At 45.9% G+C, this 19650-nt stretch overlaps 1 protein-coding gene across 1 annotated transcript; it reads right to left on the bottom strand.

The window, feature by feature from the left end:
• Positions 1-727: 727 nt before the first annotated feature.
• On the bottom strand, positions 728-15831 carry LOC128422012 (C-type lectin-like). The gene is made up of 6 exons (XM_053405461.1): positions 15745-15831; positions 8590-8659; positions 6873-6964; positions 4870-5022; positions 2215-2323; positions 728-1013 (listed from the first exon to the last, which is right to left on the bottom strand). Exons 2-6 carry the CDS (start codon positions 8651-8653, stop codon positions 946-948), a joined length of 486 nt encoding a protein of 161 aa, XP_053261436.1. The 5' UTR covers positions 8654-8659; positions 15745-15831; the 3' UTR covers positions 728-945.
• Positions 15832-19650: the final 3819 nt, after the last annotated feature.

The raw sequence follows: 19650 nt of genomic DNA, 5'->3' as shown, positions 1-19650 counted from the left end.
TGGGAGAGTCAAAATGGTTTCAGGATTGCTCTCTTGGGCTCCATGATCACTGCAGATGGTGACAGCAGTCACGAAATTAAAAGACGCCTCCTTCTTGGGAGGAAAGCAATGGCAAACCTAGACAGCATCTTAAAAAGCAGAGACACCACCTTGCCAACAAAGGTCCATATAGTTAAAGCCATGGTTTTCCCAGTAGTGATGTATGGAAGTGAGAGCTGGACCATAAAGAAGGCTGATCGCCGAAGAATGGATGCTTTTGAATTCTGGTGCTGGAGGAGACTCTTGAGAGTCCCATGGACTGCAAGAAGATCAAACACATCCATTCTGAAGGAAATCAGCCCTGAGTGCTCACTGGAAGGACAGATCCTGAAGCTGAGGCTCCAAGACTTTGGCCACCTCATGAGAAGAGAAGACTCCCTGGAAAAGACCCTGATGTTGGGAAAGATGGAGGGCACAAGGAGAAGGGGGCGACAGAGGACGAGATGGTGGGACAGTGTTCTCAAAGAGACCAGCATGAGTTTGACCAAACTGTGGGAGGCAGTGGAAGACAGGAGTGCCTGGCGTGCTCTGGTCCAGGGGGTCATGAAGAGTCGGAAATGACTAAATGACTAAACAACAACAACAACTATTTCAGACATGTGGTTTATATACTTATGTATGTGTTTGCTATGACCTTAGAATTCCTATAACAGGTGGCTTAAATGAAAACAGGAGAAAGAGCCACAGGTGTATTTGGAAGAGAATTTATTGGCCACAGGAGAGAAATTCTGTCCCGCTGAGCGATGGGAGTTTTAATCCCAAACCTCTGGAGGGCACCAGGTTGGGGAAGCGTGGGCTTGGGCTTCAGAGCACAATACATGGAAAGACTTGGATTCTCGCAGGTAGAAGATGCATCTTGGTCAGTCTCCCAGGTGCTACTGAGCACGTCAGAGTCTTTTCTTGGCCTCAGAGAGTGTATTTGCATAGGTAGGGGTGATTTACGGTGCATATTTCGTCATTCCACTTCATGTAGTCTGGAAGACAATGTGGGAGGATGTTACTAACACTCACAGCCAGCCACTTCAGTGTCCAACTTTGTCGGGGCGGCAGGAAGTCTTGGAAACATGTGGCAGGGAGTTACAGGGGCCCACTAGCAGCAACCCCGTGCTCTGAAACCATGCACCATTCTCCAGCTGTGACGCCAAGGGTACTCCCCACACAAAGGGACTCCAGGGCAGATGGTTAACTCTCTATTGTCAAAGCTGACACAGTAGTTTCTGTGATGGCCTGGGACTCGGGCTCGGATTCGGAACCAGAGGAGTCTCAATCCGCACTGGATCCTCTGCCTCAGGCATCATCTGAACCAAGTCTGGGGCCTGATTCTGAAGAGCCCCAGTCTGCACAGGTTCCCCTGCAACAAGGACCAGCTGGGCCAAGTCAGGGGCCTGAGCCTGCCCTGGCTCCAGATGCGGGGATGACCTCGTTGCCTCCAGCTGGGCCATCACTTACAGCTGCTCCACTACCAGTTGGGTCAGGAGAGACTGAGGTGGCCTCTGGGTCTAGTAACCCACCATCATCTCCCGAGCAGCAGAGACTAAGGTCTGAGAGAAGGAGAGACCTGAGTACTCGCAGGAGGAGTGCTCGTCTTCGGGCGAGACAGGGAGGTGAGTCACCGGGGGATCAGGACGGCCGTTCCCCCGACAGAGATAAAAGGCTTTTGGGCCCTGCCCCAGGTTGCGGGAGCAACATTGCTGCTTGCTGGAACCTGCCTGAGACCCTGTGTCTGACCTACCTAGTTTCCTGCCTTGAGACTTGCCTTGGACTGACTCCTCACAGAATCCTTGGATTCCGGACCGAACCTGGACCGCCTTGCTCGGGTTAACCCCCGGGCCCAGCACAGTTTCCACAGTTGTGGATAAACACCCCCCCCCCCCAGTCTAGCATCTAGGCAGCTATTCATAGGTGGGTCTTGATGGAACAGTTGCAGCAACAGGGGGCCATCCTGCCCCACCAGTTTATGTACCTTCCCCTGACAGGCTTCACACATGTAGCCAGAGACTATGCCTACATGGAAACGTCCTCTGCTCTTCCCACTTCAGTGCCCTCCTGGTTCTGGGAGCCAGTGGTGCAGGAGAGGGTGGGGAAACACCTGGCCCTTCCCTTCCCTGCCTCTTCCTCCAGTGCTTCAGCCTCCATCTCTGAAGCACCCCATGGCTTCCTCCTCTTGCTCCTCACCTTGGCTGTAGAGCTCTACACAGTGTTCGGTTCTGGGATTATTGGGTTCCTCAGGTGCCCAAGGATTGTATCTTCCAGTGGTGCCGTCTGTCCATTTGAATTGCCTGTTCTATAGAAAGAGAGCAAAAGAGACATCGTCTCTGCTGAGGAAGAAAGGGACTTCTCCAGCCCATTCTTCCCTTGTCCAATCAATGGGAATAAGAAGAACATCTGGAGACTCAGAGTCCCAGTTCCCAAGTTGCAGGGACTTATCTCTGCTAATCTCAGCAGGAATCTCAGCTAAAGCATCCATGGCAGATGGTCACGCAACTTCTGCTTAAAGATCTCCAAGGAAGGAGAGTCCATCATCTCTCGTGGGAATCTGTTCCACTGCAGAATAGTGGATTCCCAACACCTGTAACCCAATCAGTATTGTGCTTGTCCATATAACACTACTTTGTAACAGTTGCTGCTTACTGCAGCTACTAATATACCATAAGATCCACTGTCCTGTAATATCACATATGGTATGTACAGTTATTTATGGTTTTATATTATTTTTGCTGCAGAATATGTGAGATCGTGATATTGTATTTATTTGCATTAAAGCTAAAGGGACCCCTGAACACTAGGTCCAGTCGTGGCCGACTCTGGGGTTGCAGCGCTCATCTTGCTTTATTAGCCGAGGGACCCGGCATACAACTTCCAGGTCATGTGGCCAGCAGGACTAGGCCGTTTCTGGCGAAACCAGAGCAGCACACAGAAACGCCGTTTACCTTCCCGCTGGAGCGGTACCTACTTATCTACTTGCACTTTGACGTGCTTTCGAACTGCTAGGTGGGCAGGAGCAGGGACTGAGCAATGGGAGCTCACCCCGTGACGGGGATTTGAACCGCCAAACTTCCAATCGGCAAGTCCTAGGCTCTGTGGTTTAACCCACAGCACCACCCTCGTCCCTATTTATTTGCATTACTTAGAGCTTTAACTACTGATGAAGCCCAGGATGGCAAAACAAGGCCAATATTCTGGAAATCCTTTTCTTAGACTTTGTGAAAGGATTTTGTGGAACTGTAACAACCTTTCATGTGGATGGTTTGGACTTTATGAACAGACAGGTGGAATGGACACCATTGCAAGGATGGACCTTATGTATGAACTGAGTATAGAATGATCTGATCCACTGGGTCTTCTGCTTTGTTCATTTGTTGAACTTTATGAGTTATTTCTGTTGAAATTTACAATTTGATCCTATGAATAGTATATCTTATTTATCTAAGAACACACCCAGTTACGTCTCATGTGTCTATTGAGTATGTTTTACGTGACCATAGGTCTGTTTGTCGTTGCTTTGAATAGCTCTTACTGTCCGAAAGTTTTTCCGTATGTTTAGTCAGAATCTCCTCTCTTGTAACCCATCGGTTTGGGTCCTTCATTTTTAAAAAGTCCTTCCTGCAATCATGTTCCTAACCACCACTACAAAACAGCTTTGAGGTTTGTCAGTTTGCTTTTGTTTTAAAAGAACCAATATAGGGGTGCATACATTTTAATAAATAAAAGAGAAGAGAAAGTGTTGCCTCCTCATTTTTCCACTCCCTGCTTACTGAAATTTGGCATAGTTGGAAAGCAGACTGCATCCAGTTTACTTATGTCAACCTGATAATGTTATCCTAAAACTTGAGGCCCAGAGATTTCTGTAGCTAATGCATAGGATAAGACCATGGCTAGGCAAACTAAGGCCTGGGGGCCAGATCCAGCCCAATTCTAAATCTGGCCCGCAGACGGTCTGGGAATCAACGTGTTTTTACATGAGTAGAATGTGTGCTTTTATTTAAAATGCATCAGTGGGTTATTTGTGGAGCACAGGAATTCATTCAATTTTTTTTCTTCAAAGTATAATCCAGCCCCCCCCACAAGGTCTGAGGGGCAGTGGAGTGCCCCCCTGCTGAAAAAGTTTGCTGACCCCTGGATAAGACAGTGCCTTTTGTCTTAAAAAAAATGTTTAGGAGCTACTCCCATTTTCCTACTCATATTAAATACTGCCCCTCAATGAGGCCAAATGAGGTATGTGTACCCCTGTGTACCCCCAGGGAAAAAAGCACTGGGATAAGACAGCAGAGACATAAAGCTAGTGGAACTTGCCTCTGAGCAAGCATGCACTGGAGAAATTTGCAAATGTTGAGAAAATGGCTATGCCATTTGCAAAAGAAAAAAAGAAAAAAAAGATTTCCTTTCCCCCCCACCTTGTTGGAAAGGATCAAGACTTGGTCCTCCAATGTTCATGCTGAAGAGGGGATCTTGGCAGGTACAGCTGTTCTCTCCCCCACCGCACGGCAGCCCCACTTTCACAAAAAGCATACCTGCCGCGATCCCCTCTTCTTCAGAGATGATAAAGGTGTGGGAGACCAGTCATCATCTTCTCCATCCAGCCACCTTCCAAAGACAGCCCCGTATGGTCAAAGTTAAGACAGAGCTCTGACTCGCATGCTGGACTCTCAGGTATTTCCCAGAAAGGTGGATGGCTAACCATTTTCCTAAACGCTCACCTGACACCTGTGTTCCCTTTTCTGCTCTTTCCCTCCATGCAGGAACCACCTCAAGGATGGTTCCCTGCGGCTGCCATTTTGAATAGTCCCTGAATATTGATTAGAAAGAGGAGGACCGCCTGGCCAGACTCACGTGTTCACTCCCAGTGTTGGGGTCATACAACCCGATCCATATATGTTGTTCCTCTTTAAGGTTCTGGCTCAGATGTAGTGACAGCATCTTCATGTCGTCTTCATCGTGAATGGAGGCAAGATGGCCGTTCTCGCCAAAGGCCTGGCAGGCAACCTGAGGGAGACCAAAAAAGAGCACCCCAGAGAATGGGGGACACCATTGGAATTGGCTTGAACATCTCAGTAGGCTTCTCCTTCATTCTGTCCCTGTGCCTGGACAGCAACTTCTGAGCAGTAAGAGGAGACATTTGCAGTCCGTGTATCAACCACGGGCTGAGCATGTACTGCAAAAATCACAGGAACCTAGAATTGTAGAGTTGGAAGAGACACCAAGGATCATCTAGTCAAACCCTCTGCAATGCAGGAATGTGCAACATACGGGGATCAAACCTGCGACCTTGGCATTATCAGCACCACACTCTAGAAGTACCAGCATGAACTGAGTTGGTGTCATGAGAAGGTACAGTGGTGCCCCGCAAGACGAATGCCTCGCAAGACGGAAAACCCGCTAGACGAAAGGGTTTTCTGTTTTGGAGGTGCTTCGCAAAACGAATTTCCTATGGGCTTGCTTTGCAAGACGAAAATGTCTTGCGAGTTACTGCAGGATTCCCCCCCCCTTTTTCCCAAGCCGCTAAGCCGCCAAGTCGCTTATCAGCTGATCCGCTAAGCCGCTAAGCCACTTATCAGCTGATCCGCTAAGCCGCTTATCAGCTGATCCACTAAGCCCGCTAAGCCGCTAATAGCGCTAATCCGCTAAGCCGCTAATGGGCTTGCTTCGCAAGACGAAAAAACCGCAAGAAGAAGAGAATCGCGGAACGGATTCTTTTCGTCTTGCGAGGCACCACTGTAAAAGGTAAGGGACCCCTGGACAGTTCGGTCCAGTCAAAGGCGACTATGGGGTTGCGATGCTCATCTTGCCTTCAGGCCAAGGGAGCTGGTGTTTGTCCACAGACAGCTTTCCGGGTCATGTGGCCAGCAGGACTAAACCGCTTCTGGTGCACAGAGGACCGCGAGAAGTGCCACAGCGCATGGAAATGCTGTTTACCTTCCCACCGCAGCGGTACAGTGCTTTTTTTCTTTAAACAATGTTTAGGGGTACTCTCATTTTCTGACTCATATTGAAATACTGCCCCTCAGTGAGGACAGACTTAGATTCACAAAATGTTTAGGGGTATGCGTACCCCTGCGTACCCCCAGAGAAAAGTACTGCCTATTTATCTATTTGAACTGCTGAGCTTTCGAACTGCTAGGCTGGCAGGAGCTGGGACAGAGCAACGGGAGCTCACCCCGTTGCGGGGATTCGAACCGCCGACCACCTGATCGGCAAGCCCAAGAGGCTCAGCGGTTTAGCCCACAGCGCCACCTGCATCCCACTCATGAGAACCACAAGCACAAACAAGCAGTGAGCCAAATCCCTGATAAAGACGCAAGTCAAGGCAAGCACAGCCTGGGAGTTTGCAAAGCCAGTTTTTTCCCCAGGGGGATGCACCCCACAAAGAGTTACCGTATTTTTTGCTCTATAAGGCGCACCAGACCATAAGACGCACCTTGTTTTTGGAGGAGGAAAACAATACAAAAAATATTCTGAATCCCAGAAGCCAGAACAACAAGAGGGATCACTGCGCAGCGCTCCCTCTTGCTGTTCTGGCTTCAGCGATAGCTGCGCAGCCTGCATTCGCTCCATAAGACGCACACGCATTTCCCTTTACTTTTTAGGAGGGAAAAAGTGTGTCTTATAGAGCAAAAAATACGGTAAGCTTCTGAATACCAGTTGCTGGAAACCGCAGGAAGAGAAAGTGCTCTTGCACCCAGATCTATCTTGCAGGCTTCCTGTAAGCCTGTGGTTGGCTGCTTTGGGAACAGGAGATTGCACTAGATGTGTTGGCCTGATCCTGCCGGCTCTTTTACTGTGCTTAAGTTTTTAATGAAATACGTCCCTGGTTTAAGTCACCCTCAGCGTCATACCTCTGCATCATGCCATTTCAAAGCAACATTGAAGAACCCAAAGCATTGATTATCTCGCTTGAGCCAGCCTCTGGGGCAGCTGGAGTCTGCGCCTGGTGAAAGAGAAGGGAAAGCTGAAGTACTGTCCAAGTCAGAAGAACCTAGCGGATGGGTTCACAAAACCTTGGAGTTTCCAAAGACATGGGGAGTTCTGCGAAGGGTTGTGTTTGGGGTAAGTGGTAGTACTTACAGTACTTGCACTCTTCCCCAGTGGTACAGGACGAGAGGGGGTGTGAGGATACCCAGAGCTTACAGGGTTAATAGCTCAAGGGAAATGGCGTCCTGTCACTGGGGTGTGTTCGCATCTTTGTTATTTGAACGTTTTTACTTTCTGTTTTGCTGCGACAAGAGAAGCATCATGTCTTTGCTATCTTCTGGCTGATTTGTTGTTTCGCTGTTGTACAATAAACGCTTCTCAGAATAGAAGGAGCTGTTGGACGAGAGTTTTACTGCATGGATGAGATTCCTTCCACACAGGCACCACTGCGCAAATTACTCTGCTGTAGCTGGGAGAAGCAGGTTGGCACAGGGACTCACAGCTGTCCATGGAGGCACAGGTCAATTCTGTGTCCAGGGCAGCTGTTTACCAGCTCTATCTGGTACGCAGGATGGGGCCCTCCCTGCCCACAGACTGCCTAGCCAGAGTGGTGCATGCTCTGGTTATCTCTCGCTTGGACTACTGCAATGCGCTCTGCATGGGGCTACCTTTGAAGGTGACCCGGAAACTACAACTAATCCAGAACACAGCAGCTAGACTGGTGACTGGGAGCGGCCGCCGAGACCACATAACACCGGTCTTGAAAGACCTACATTGGCTCCCAGTACGTTTCTGAGCACAATTCAAAGTGTTGGTGCTGACTTTTAAAGCCCTAAATGGCCTCGGTTCGGTATATCTGAAGGAGCATCTCCACTCCCATCGTTCTGCCCGGACACTGAGGTCCAGTGACAAGGGCCTTCGGGTGGTTCCCTCACTGCGAGAAGCCAGGTTACAGGGAACCAGTCAGAGGGCCTTCTCGGTGGTGGCGCTTTTCCTGTGGAACGCCCTCCCACCAGATGTCAAAGAGAACAACAACTACCAGACTTTTAGAAGACATCTGAAGGCAGCCCTGTTTAAGGAAGCTTTTAATGTTTGATGTATTACGGTATTTTAATGTTTTGTTGGAGGCCACCCAATAAATAATAAATTGTTGTTGTTGTTGTTGTGTAGGGAAGCGGACTGGACGACACAGCAGTCCAGCTGTTAGCAGCCTTAATGGACGCTCCATGGAACAAAGAAAACCAGGGGTGGGGCCACAGCTGCCTTGTCAGGAAGGAAGGAGCAGGATGAGGGCCCTGTCGAGGGTGGGTGAGGCCTTAAGAGGGAGGGAAGGAGGATGGCAATGCAAGCCTAATAAAGACCGAGAAGCTGAAGGAAACCCTAGAGCAGCCTTGTGCCTGCCAGATGCATTGGGCTAAAACACAGCACAGCTGTGTGGTGCTGAGGCTGCTGGGAATTGTAGTCCAAGCAGTTGGAGGGCACCAGGCTGGCAAAGGCTGACCTGGGGGGAAGTGGCAATGAGGGTGGAGCAAGCAGTTGTCCATTGAAGAGGGGTGGCCGGGTGCCGAGCCCACTTGGTTTTGGAGAAGACTTTACTTGGCTCGTCTCAACCAGGGTTTGATGAGCCCAACTTAGTCATACCTTGCAGGGAAAGGAAAGCCAGGAAAACCGCAAGGGAGAGGTTGAAGGGAGAGAACGGCCCCATCTGCACCTGTGGAGAGAGAACATTTTCTTCTAATTCTGTGAGAACAGGATGCTTGAACAGGTGGGCCACCAGCCTGACCCAGCCAGCTATTAGAATCACAGAACCTTTGAAGGGACCTTGAGGGTCATCTAGTCCAACCCCCTGCAGATGCAGGAATACTACCGGAATTTCTTTTCCCTTCTCCCCACTCATATTCATAGATTTCTTTCTCCCTGCTTATCAAAGCTGCATTGGGACTTCCGGGGTGGCGCCATCGGCAATGGCGGATTCCCTCTAACTTGGAGGGGACCGGCTCTGCGGAAATTGGGTCTGCACCGCTACGGTGCAGCAGGGACCCTTTATAAATCACAGGCGGGTGAAGCCTGTGACCGTGGGACTCGGTGGGCACCTTTTGCGCCCCCCCAATCTGCAAAGGAGTCCAGTTAAGGGCTCCGGAGCGAAGTGGGGAAGTGGCGCTGTGCTGTGAGTCGTCTGCTCCTTCCGTGGAGTGAAGCCGCGTAGCCATTGCCAGGGAGCGCTGCCTTCTTCTTGGAAAATTTGGCTGTAAAACAGCGATCCGTGAGTAGGTCAATTTCGGAACTAAAGTAACTTTACAAACTATTTGGCACCGAACGCGGAGAGGCATAAACAGGAAGTCTGCCTTCCGTTCTTGTAAAGGGAGTAAAGCAATGAACTTGTAAGCGGAAACTTCAAAGGACGTTCCTAAGGATTACAATTCGAACATCAAACAAGTGATTTTCCCCCTTTGATGCAGGGGAGGAGGGGGGAAAGGATCTGAACTGTATTTCCCTGCAAAAAGAGAGAGCAAGAGCAGCTAAAATCCACTGCTCAAATCCCTGAGACTGGCTCCCAGTGAACAGTAAAAATGCCGTATTGGGAAACGTGCTGTTGCTGAAAGTACTTTTTCTTTTGACAGTTAACTCTGCGTCTGAGGATACAATTAAGATACAATACTATTGACTGGCTTCTCCTGATTTCAAAGTATTAGGAAATAATTGAAATAGAAACTGTTGTCCTTTTGAGACTGGGGGGCGAAAGGGACAAGTTAGTTACTTTAAGACATTATTGACTGTTGCTGCTACTGTGTCCCCCTAGAGGAACTTTGAAATTGTTACAACTGCAGCTGGGCCAAGGGAACTTTCCATTTCAAAACAACTCTGACTCTGAGTGTGTGACTGGCCTTGACAGACTCTGACTCTGTGTGTGTGACTGACCTTGACTTTTATCTGGAGGGTTATGGCAGATGGGAAAGACAAGATAGATTCGCTACAAGCAACCAGGTCTGGCAGAGTATTCCATACAGACGGTGGGCTGCAAAGGAGAGCTTCAACATCCGGTCCTGCTGGCTTGCCAACAGCAACCCCATTGGCACAATCTAAACCTAAAGGTATGGCTGCTGACGATGCCCTGGCCCAGGCACTTAGTAAAATAAATGAATCTTTGGATAGAATAAGCAAACAAGTAGCCGAGGCATCGAGCAAAATTGACCAAAACACCACAAGTATTAATCAAAACACTACAAGCATTAATAATTTGGGACAGAAGGTAAATACTAATACTGAGACTATTCAGAAATTACTGCAGGAATCAACTTTGACACAAAAGACAGCTGATGAGGCAAAAGAAATTGCAACCGCTACAGCCACCGTTGTAGAAGAGAAGATACCACCGATACATAAACAACTTGAAGACCACAGATCAATATTGTCTATGATTGAGTTGAGGGAGAAACAAGCAAATTTAAGGGTCAGGGCGGTCCCTGAACTGGAGAAAGATAATTTGATTGAATTTCTTACACAGGAATTTGCAGAGCACTTCTGTTAGACTTGGAAAAGGAGGGAGAAAGAACAGAGTGAGAGACTGTTTGATCACCCTCCGAACAAAAGAGGAGAGAGACAAAATCTTGAGTCTACAATTCCAGAAGACTTGGTAATACATCAGTCAAGAGTGGAGATATTTAAGGATATTCCGAAACACCTTTTGGACCTTAGGTCCAATTATAGAGATTTGACTGCTCTGCTGAGAGGTAACGGAATCTTTTTCAGGTGGGAATTCCCCCAAGGCCTGTCTTTTAGTTACAAAGGCAAGAAGATAAAAATAAGATCAGAGGACGACAAGGATAAATTTTGGAGAGACCATGGAGAAGACCTGCAGAAGAAAGTTGCAGGAGAGTTAAGAGCACTTGTAAGTGAAACTTTGGATACACCAGATTTACCTCCTGAATTAAAACAACGCTTGAAGAAGGTGATACCACCAACAGAACAGGAACAGGCACTGGGTGCAGTTGGAGGAGAAGCATAGTAATGACATCATGGCTCTGCAACTGCTAAGTTGGAATTGTAATGGTTTGAACTCCCCTCAAAAAAGGAGATCTGTGTTTCATTTATTAAAAAAGGAACAATTGGATCTGATTTGTTTACAAGAAACACATATAACAAGGTTACACAGGAAACTATTGATTAATAAAAGACTTGGTCAGGAGTTTATTTCATCGGACAAGGTTAAAAAAAGAGGGGTAGTGATTTACGCAAAAGAGAGATTACAACCGAAATTTATCTTTAAAGATGACCAAGGAAGATTTGTGGCAATTGAAATTCAAACACAGGGAGAAAAATTCTTGATAGTAGGTGTTTATGCACCAAATGAGGGGAAATCTGATTTTTAAAAAAAGTTGCATGAGATCCTGATGGACTGTTTGGATTACAATGTGATTTTGCTGGGAGACATGAATGGAGTGGTATCTGTTACGAAAAAGGTGCAATGCAGCAGCGAGCTCCAGATGGCTGGAAAGCCAAACAGGATGTTGATGCTTGGGACTGTACCGTGGGAACAAAGGAACAGTCTATTCATTGTACTGAGCACCGGATGTTAGCTCAGAGTGTCATCTGACCTGTACTGGAAGTACAGGGGAGGAGTTTTTTTCTCTCTCTGCTGTTGGTGTTAAGAGAGTGCAGACACATTTCTCTGTACTGCTGAAAAGACAGAAATAAAAGGCATGTAAATACATTACTGTCTGTCTCTTTCCCCTCCCTGGGAGAGAGAGGGGAGGAGTGGTGTGTTCTTCTCACGTTAGAGGAGGATCGCCGATTGAGATCTCGCCTGATCTTGCCGGGAGTCGCAGACGGGGAGGTCAACAAGGAACTCAAGCCGGGTGCCTGGAGAGTGGCCAATTCCTCTGACTAGGCTTGATTCCTACAAGGAATCTACACATATGGACAAGGCAGAAAGACAGGTAGTCACTAAGGATGGTAGACTCCCGAAAACTTTTTTTGAGATGACAGACAACTTGGATTTAGTTGATATTTGGAGAACAAAGAACCCCTTGGCTAAAGAGGGAACCTTCTTTTCTGAAACCAAAATGACATGGACTAGAATTGACCAAATATGGGTAACTAGAGGAATGGCACCAAAGACAAGAAAAGTGGAAATCTGCCCAAAAACCTGCTCCGACCATAATGTTGTTAAGATGGAAATGAAATTAATACCAACTGGTTCCTTCAGATGGAGGATGATTGACACCTTATTTAGAGATGAAGAAGTGTTTAAGAAGGCCCAAAAAACCTTGAGAGACTACTTTGAGATAAATATGAACACCAATGTGGAAAAAAGACTAATCTGGGACTCTAGTAAGGCTGTTATGAGAGGGTTCTTGATACAACAGAATGCACTAAAAAAGAGAATCCAGAATGAGAAGAAGGATAAAATTTTGGAGAAAATAAAGGAAGGTGAAAAAAAATTGAGAGCAAAACCCAAGTCGCAGGAGATTTTGAGAGAAATAAAGTTATATCAAGTGCAATTTATGAAAATGATGAACCAAGAGATTGAATGGAAAATTAAACAAATGAGACAAAAGACATTCAAGTCGGCTAATAAATGTGGGAAACTGTTGGCTTGGCAAATGAAAAAAAGACAAAAACTAAATACAGTTACAAATTTAGAAGTGGAAGGAAGGAACATACAGAACCCAGCTGAGATCAGAAATTGCTTCCAGAGGTACTTCAAACAACTATATACACAAGGGCCACAGAGAGAAACCGATGTAGACCGATTTTTGGAAAAAAATGGATTACAAAAAATCTCTCAAGAAAACAAATCAATGTTGAACTATAAAATAACTGAACAGGAGATAGAAGGTGCCATTCAGAATATGCAATTGGGCAAATCTCCAGGACCAGATGGACTGACTTCTAGATACTACAGATCTTTAAAGGAATGGCTAGTACAACCTTTGAAAGAGGTCTGTAATGAAATAATGGAGGGGGAAAGGGCACCAGAGTCGTGGAAAGAAGCATTATCACACTTGTACCGAAAACAGAGACTGAAAAGACGCAGCTTAAGAACTATCGTCCCATATCACTGCTTAATGTGGATTATAAAATTTTTGCAGATATTTTGGCTAAAAGACTAAAAAGAGTGTTAGTGGAAGAGATACATAAAGACCAAGCAGGCTTTCTCCCAGGAAGACATTTATCTGACAATGTGAGAAACATAATTAATATTCTGGAGAAACTACAAGTGAATATAAACACTACGGCAGTTTTAATATTTGTGGATGCGGAGAAAGCTTTTGACAACATTTCTTGGACTTTTATGAAAAAGAACTTACAGGGTATGGGGGTAGGCCAAGGTTTTGAAAACGGTATAAGTGCAATATATTCAGAACAAAAGGCTAAATTAATTGTAAATAATGTGGTGATGGAAGAATTTAAAATAGAAAAAGGGACACGACAAGGTTGCCCAATCTCCCCATTGCTTTTTATATCGGTCCTGGAGGTTTTGCTGAACATGATTAGAAGGGACCAGTTGGTTAAAGGTATACAAGTCGGAGCTAAACAGTACAAACTGAGAGCATTTGCAGATGATTTAGTATTGACGTTACAGGAGCCAGAATCTAGTACCAAAAGGGTTTTAGAACTGATTCAAGAATTTGGTCAGGTTGCAGGGTTTAAACTGAATAAGTAAAAAACTAAGGTTTTAGAGAAAAATTTAGCACCAATTGAGAGAGAGAGGTTTCAGAACATGACAGGTTTAACAGTGGTTAAGAAAGTCAAATACTTGGGGATCAACATGACAGCAAAAAATGGGAATTTATTTAAAGATAACTATGAAAAATGCTGGGTTGAAGTGAAAAAAGATTTAGAAATATGGTCAAATTTGAAGCTTTCATTGCTGGGCCGTATCGCTGCTATAAAAATGAATGTATTGCCTAGAATGTTGTTTTTGTTTCAGGCATTGCAAATTATGGACAAGGTGGACTGTTTCAAGAAGTGGCAGAGAGATATTTCTAGATTTGTCAAGAAGCCTAGAATAAAATTTAAAATATTAACAGATGCAAAGAAAAGAGGTGGATTTGCCCTGCCAGACTTTAAACTTTATTATGAATCAGCAGCTTTTTGCTGGTTGAAAGAATGGCTACTTCTTGAAAACACAGACATTTTGGATTTGGAAGGTTTTAACAATGTATTTGGATGGCATGCATATCTGTGGTATGATAAGGTCAAAGCGCATAAAGCATTTAAAAACCATATTGTTAGGAAAGCATTGTTTAATGTTTGGATAAGATATAAGGATTTATTGGAAAATAAAACCCCAAGGTGGCTGTCACCGATGGAAGCGAAAGCTCAGAAAAAGCTTAATATGGAGGTTAAATGGCCGAAATATTGGGAAATTTTGGAACAAGATGGAGATAGATTAAAACTGCAGAGTTTTGAGAAACTAAAGAACAAAGTGCGAGACTGGCTTCATTATTATCAGATAATGGAGGCATATAATTTGGACAAGAAAATTGGCTTCCAGGTGGAAAAATCAAAATTAGAAACAGAACTGTTAGAACCCAAAACTAAGACTTTGTCTAGGATGTATAACTTGCTGTTGAAATGGAATACTCAGGATGAAACGGTGAAATCTGTTATGATTAAATGGGCACAAGATGTTGGACACAATATTATGTTTGCTGACTGGGAACAGTTATGGACCACAGGTATGAAGTTTACGGCATGCAATGCCCTAAGAGAGAATATTATGAAAATGATATACAGGTGGTACATGACCCCGGTCAAGCTAGCAAAAATCTATCACTTGCCCGATAATAAATGTTGGAAATGTAAAGAAACTGAAGGTACATTCTTTCACCTTTGGTGGACATGCCCAAGGATTAAGGCTTTCTGGGAGACGATATATAATGAATTGAAAAAGGTATTTAAATATACCTTCTTGAAGAAACCAGAGGCCTTTCTCCTAGGCATAGTCGGCCAATTGGTGTTAAAGAAGGATAGAACTTTCTTTATGTACGCTACAACAGCAGCAAGAATACTTATTGCAAAGTATTGGAAGACACAAGACATACCCACTCTGGAAGAATGGCAGATGAAGGTGATGGACTACATGGAATTGGTGGAAATGACTGGCAGAATCCGAGACCAGGGAGAAGAGTTGGTGGAAGAAGACTGGAAGAAATTTAAAGATACTGTAAAATTAATGAATGCTAGAATGATGTGGGATTGAAATTAAGTGGTTTCTAGCTGTAATGGTATAAAAGAATATGAAAAGATGGTTTTTTATAAGTAAAAATTTAATGTTATAATAATTTAAGATTAAAGATCTGGGTAGATTAAAGAGGGAAAGAAACTGCTGAGCTAATAAATTGAACTGGAATACAAAAAAGGGAGGTATGAGGAGGTCCGGGAAACAAGTAAATGAAAAATAATGTGATGAAAAGATTGATTGTTTTTAACTATTTTTATTTTGTATTTTGTATTTTTTCTTTTTCTATTTCGTAATGTAAAAACCCTAATAAAAATATTATAAAAAAATAAAATAAAATATCAGAGCTGCATTGCCCCTCAAATTTCTATTTTTCTTTTTTTTACAAAAAAACAAAAATAATACACAGAGTTGAATTTGGTAAGCGGTTCGTGGCATTTCTGTAAAGTTAACCAGCAATACCTCAGATAATTTAATAAACGCATCCATCAGGAGCAAATGAGAATAGGCGTCTACATTTGAAAGGTAGCACCGTTTGGGTTTCATCTCATCAAAGGACGTGCAATTACTGGCAGAACCAAGGAGACCCAGCCACAAAGGCTACTCACCTGTCCCTCTGCTTCGGTTGTCCAAAATGCCGAAACCTCTCTCCTTCCTCTAGAGAATTCTCAACCCTCCTGGGGCATTTATAGACCAACAGTTGCGGGGACGGCGTTTGCCTCTGTTGCAGGCATCAAATGTGAGCATCGGGATCCCACGCAAAAATCCCATGGCAAGTGAGCAGTTAATGGTTACTGGTTACTGAAAAGTCCGAACAAACTGAACGTGGTGGGTGGAATGTATAATATGTTAACTTTCAGAGTGACGGCTACAACAACATCTTTTTTAAACTTTTTAAAAATTTCCTTTATTGCAAACATGAAAAACAACACAAACTGACCATTACCATACCCACATAACAACTAGACCCTAACTGACAACATATCATTTAACATCACACACACTTTTGACTTCTGATTCATCTCATTGCACTTTTTACACATTGTTGGTCTATACGCACTTGTCAGGATTCAACCTCAATCTGTTAGCCACCATCCATCCTCCAACAGCCTCCAGGCACTCACACAGGACCTTCACTGCCTTCACTGGTTCTGATTTGAAAGAGAGGTAGAGCTGGGTATCATCCGCATACTGATGAACACCCAGCCCAAACCCCCTGATGATCTCTCCCAGCGGCTTCATATAGATATTAAAAAGCATGGAGGAGAGGACGGAACCCTGAGGCACCCCACAAGTGAGAGCCCAGGGGTCTGAACACTCATCCCCCCCCCACTTTCTGGACACGGCCAAGGAGAAAGGAGCGGAACCACTGTATAACACTGCACCTGGCTCCCAGCACCTCTAGATAGAGAAAACTGTTCTCTGTTTTTCCCATGCATGTGTACTTCCATAAATTTCCATTCTTTCCTCAAAGAATCCTGGGGGTTGTAGTTTGTTAAGGCTGCTAGAAGGTGTTAAAGGTAAAGGGACCCCTGACCGTTAGGTCCAGTCACGGATGACTCTGGGGTTGTGGCGCTCATCTCGCTTTATTGGCCGAAGGAGCCAGCGTACAGCTTCTGGGTCATGTGGCCAGCTTCTGGCAAACCAGAGCAGCGCACAGAAACGCCGTTTACCTTCCCGCTGGAGCGGTACCTATTTATCAACTTGCAGTTTGGCGTCCTTTCGAACTGCTAGGTCGGGAGGAGCAGGGACCGAGCAACGGGAGCTCACCCCGTAATGGGGATTCGAACCGCCTACTTTCTGATCGACAAGTCCTAGGCTCTGTGGTTTAACCCACAGTGCCACCCGCGTCCCTTACTAGAAGATGTTAGGAGACTCCTATTCCCCTCCCTGAGCTACAATTCCCAAAGTAATTTAACAATTAATCCCTCTCCCCAGGGAATGCTGGGAATTATAGTTTTGGGATGGGAACAAGCGTTTCTCAGCACCCTTAACAAGCCACAGTTTTCAGGATTCTTTGGGGAAAGCCATGGCTGCTTCAGGCAGTGTGATACTGCTTTAAAAGTTTGGTGCAGAAGTGGCCTTAAAAGTTTCCAACTCTGCAGCCTTCTTGATTCCTCTTGATCATCTGGGTTACTCTTTCTCCTTCCACGAAATAATGAGCCTGGAGGCAGCCAAAAATGCAGGAACCGGGCAAGTCAGGTTGCGGAGGTGGAAAGCCAAAATGGCGCCCACAGCCCAGCAGCTCCTTTGATTTGACAGAACAGGCACTTCATGTTCCTTGCTGGAAGCTGGATCTTTGATTCTTCCCACCCCTGACCTGGTTCGGACTCTTAATGTGGGTGGGCACCCAGCAAGGTCTAGGCTGCAGCTGTGTATGGGAGGCAGGAAATGCGTGGCCAGGGCCATTCTTGTCACTCGCAGAATGCTACAAAAAGAAAGAAAAGGTGTGGAAAGTAGCTTGAGAAAGCAGAGACAGTGAGGGGATTGGCAACCACTCAACAGCTCCAGCCTCACAGCTGCCATGGCTTTAATCTACTCATTAATTTCCACCTGCATCCTTTCACACCGTTTTGCTTAGCCCACATGGAAAGTGCTCCCATGCGCTCGAACTAGAGTCCTGTTTGTCAGATGTCTGAAGACTTGTACTTAGTTTGTAGCCAATCTCAGATTGAATCTCAGAAGCCAGAAGAGCAAGAGGCATCGCTGCGCAGTGAAAGCAGCAATCCCTCTTGCTGTTCTGGCCTCTGTGATAGCTGTGCAGCCTGCTTTTGCTCCATAAGACGCGCACACATTGTGAGATTTGACCAGCTCCGGCCCATCTGGAACTGGTACAGGCTCGTCTTATCTTGAGCCGAAGCAGAGCGTAGTCCACGCAGCAAAAGGATAAGCAGGTAAATGTGCTACATGCTGACTTTATTTACAAGCCATGCTGAGAGCATACAAACATGCATCCTGCCTCTGTGAGAGCAGAGAAGCAACTCACTCTCGACACAAAGAAACCGAGAGAACACTGAAAAACAGGAAACCAGTGTACGTCACATCCAGTCTCCCATTCCCGTGCGAACCCAACAGTAACTCTGACTGTGGAATGTAAATGATGCCTTGTGACAAGCAGTTGCTGCACAGTGAGGGAAATAGAAACCAACACACATTTCCCCTTACTTTTTAGGAGGGAAAAAGTGAGTCTTATACAGCAAAAAATACGGTAAATAGGTACCGCTCCGGCGGGAAGGTAAATGGCTTTTCTGTGCGCTGCTCTGGTTCACCAGAAGCGGCTTAGTCATGCTGGCCACATGACCCGGAAGCTGTACGCCGGCTCCCTTGGCCAGTAAAGCGAGATGAGCGCTGCAACCCCAGAGTCGTCTGCGACTGGGCCTAACGATCAGGGGTCCCTTTACCTTATGCCCTTAAGACAGCTAAGCAAAAGACAATGGGGTGGCTTTCCCATTTCCTTCCTCCTTGCAGAGAAATACTTGAGGTCAGTTTGAGAGAATCAAAATGGTTTCAGGCTTGCTCTCCTGCACTATTTCAGACACGTGGTTTATATACATATGTATGTGTTTGCCTTGTAAATTTATGGACATTATATATCAGCTTAGAATTCCTATAATAGGTGGCGTAAATGAAAACAGGAGAAACTCAGAGCCACAGGTGTTATGTACTGAAGTTCTCACCCTGGGCCAGCAGGGGGATACTGTAGATAGTTATGCAAATGAAGGATCGAATGTGACGTTCAGTGATTGGATAGTTTTAGAAAGTTGCTACAGTTACGTTGTTCTGGAGCTCTATATAAGCAGGCTGACTGAGCTCTTCAGTTCAGTTCTGTTCTGGCCTCTGAATAAACAAGAGCTGTTTGAAGAATTGCTGTGTCGTCTGATATGTTCACCCACAACTTAACACTGGTGACGAGGATGGGATCGATGGACATCAGAGCACAGCCAGATGCGGCCACCCTCTGAACTGAGCTGAATCACTGAGCTGAATCACTGAGCGAAATCACTGAGCAAAATCACTGAACAGAACCAATTCAGAGCTGACTGTTCTGGCTAGAGCACTGTGTTCCATCCATCGCCCTTCACGCCGGCATCAGAATCATGGCTTTACTTGTGCCTCTACCGCCGTTTGCGCCAGCCTCTGAATCATGGGACTCCTACCTCGCTTGGTTTGACTGCTACCTCCAAGCCAACGAGCGGACAGAAGTATCAAAGGAATGGAAGCGGGGCCTATTCCTCAGCCTCTATGGGCCTGAGGTGTTTGAGATGGCCCGAGCATCGGTTGCGCCTGAAGCAGTCCAGGCAACACCGTGGGACACGATTCAAGAGAAGCTCCGCAACCACTACGCACCAAAGCTGTCCAAGATTGTTGCCCGCCATGCATTCTACCACCGGAACCAGTCAGAGGGGGAGTCAATTAACAACTACACTGCCGCCCTCCGACAAACTGCAATGCACTGCGAGTTCCGAGACTTAGGCGATGCCCTGATGGATCGAATTGTCTGTGGGGTCCGGGAC

The sequence above is a fragment of the Podarcis raffonei genome, chromosome 10 (assembly GCF_027172205.1).
Source record: "Podarcis raffonei isolate rPodRaf1 chromosome 10, rPodRaf1.pri, whole genome shotgun sequence".
In the NCBI taxonomy this organism is placed as follows: Eukaryota; Metazoa; Chordata; class Lepidosauria; order Squamata; family Lacertidae; genus Podarcis; species Podarcis raffonei.
Note: the sequence above shows the minus strand (reverse complement) of the source record. Positions and strands in the feature narration are given on the sequence as shown.

What these genes read in the sequence shown, in the direction of transcription:
- LOC128422012 (XM_053405461.1), bottom strand. Translation starts at nt 8,653, where the DNA reads ATGGGGCCGTTCTCTCCCTTCAACCTCTCCCTTGCGGTTTTCCTGGCT. An exon ending in TGAAATGGCATGATGCAGAG is followed by an intron (nt 5,023 to 6,872) that starts GTATGACGCTGA and finishes GGTCTCCCTCAG; the next exon opens with GTTGCCTGCCAGGCCTTTGG. An exon ending in TGTAGAGCTCTACAGCCAAG is followed by an intron (nt 1,014 to 2,214) that starts GTGAGGAGCAAG and finishes ATTGTCTTCCAG; the next exon opens with ACTACATGAAGTGGAATGAC.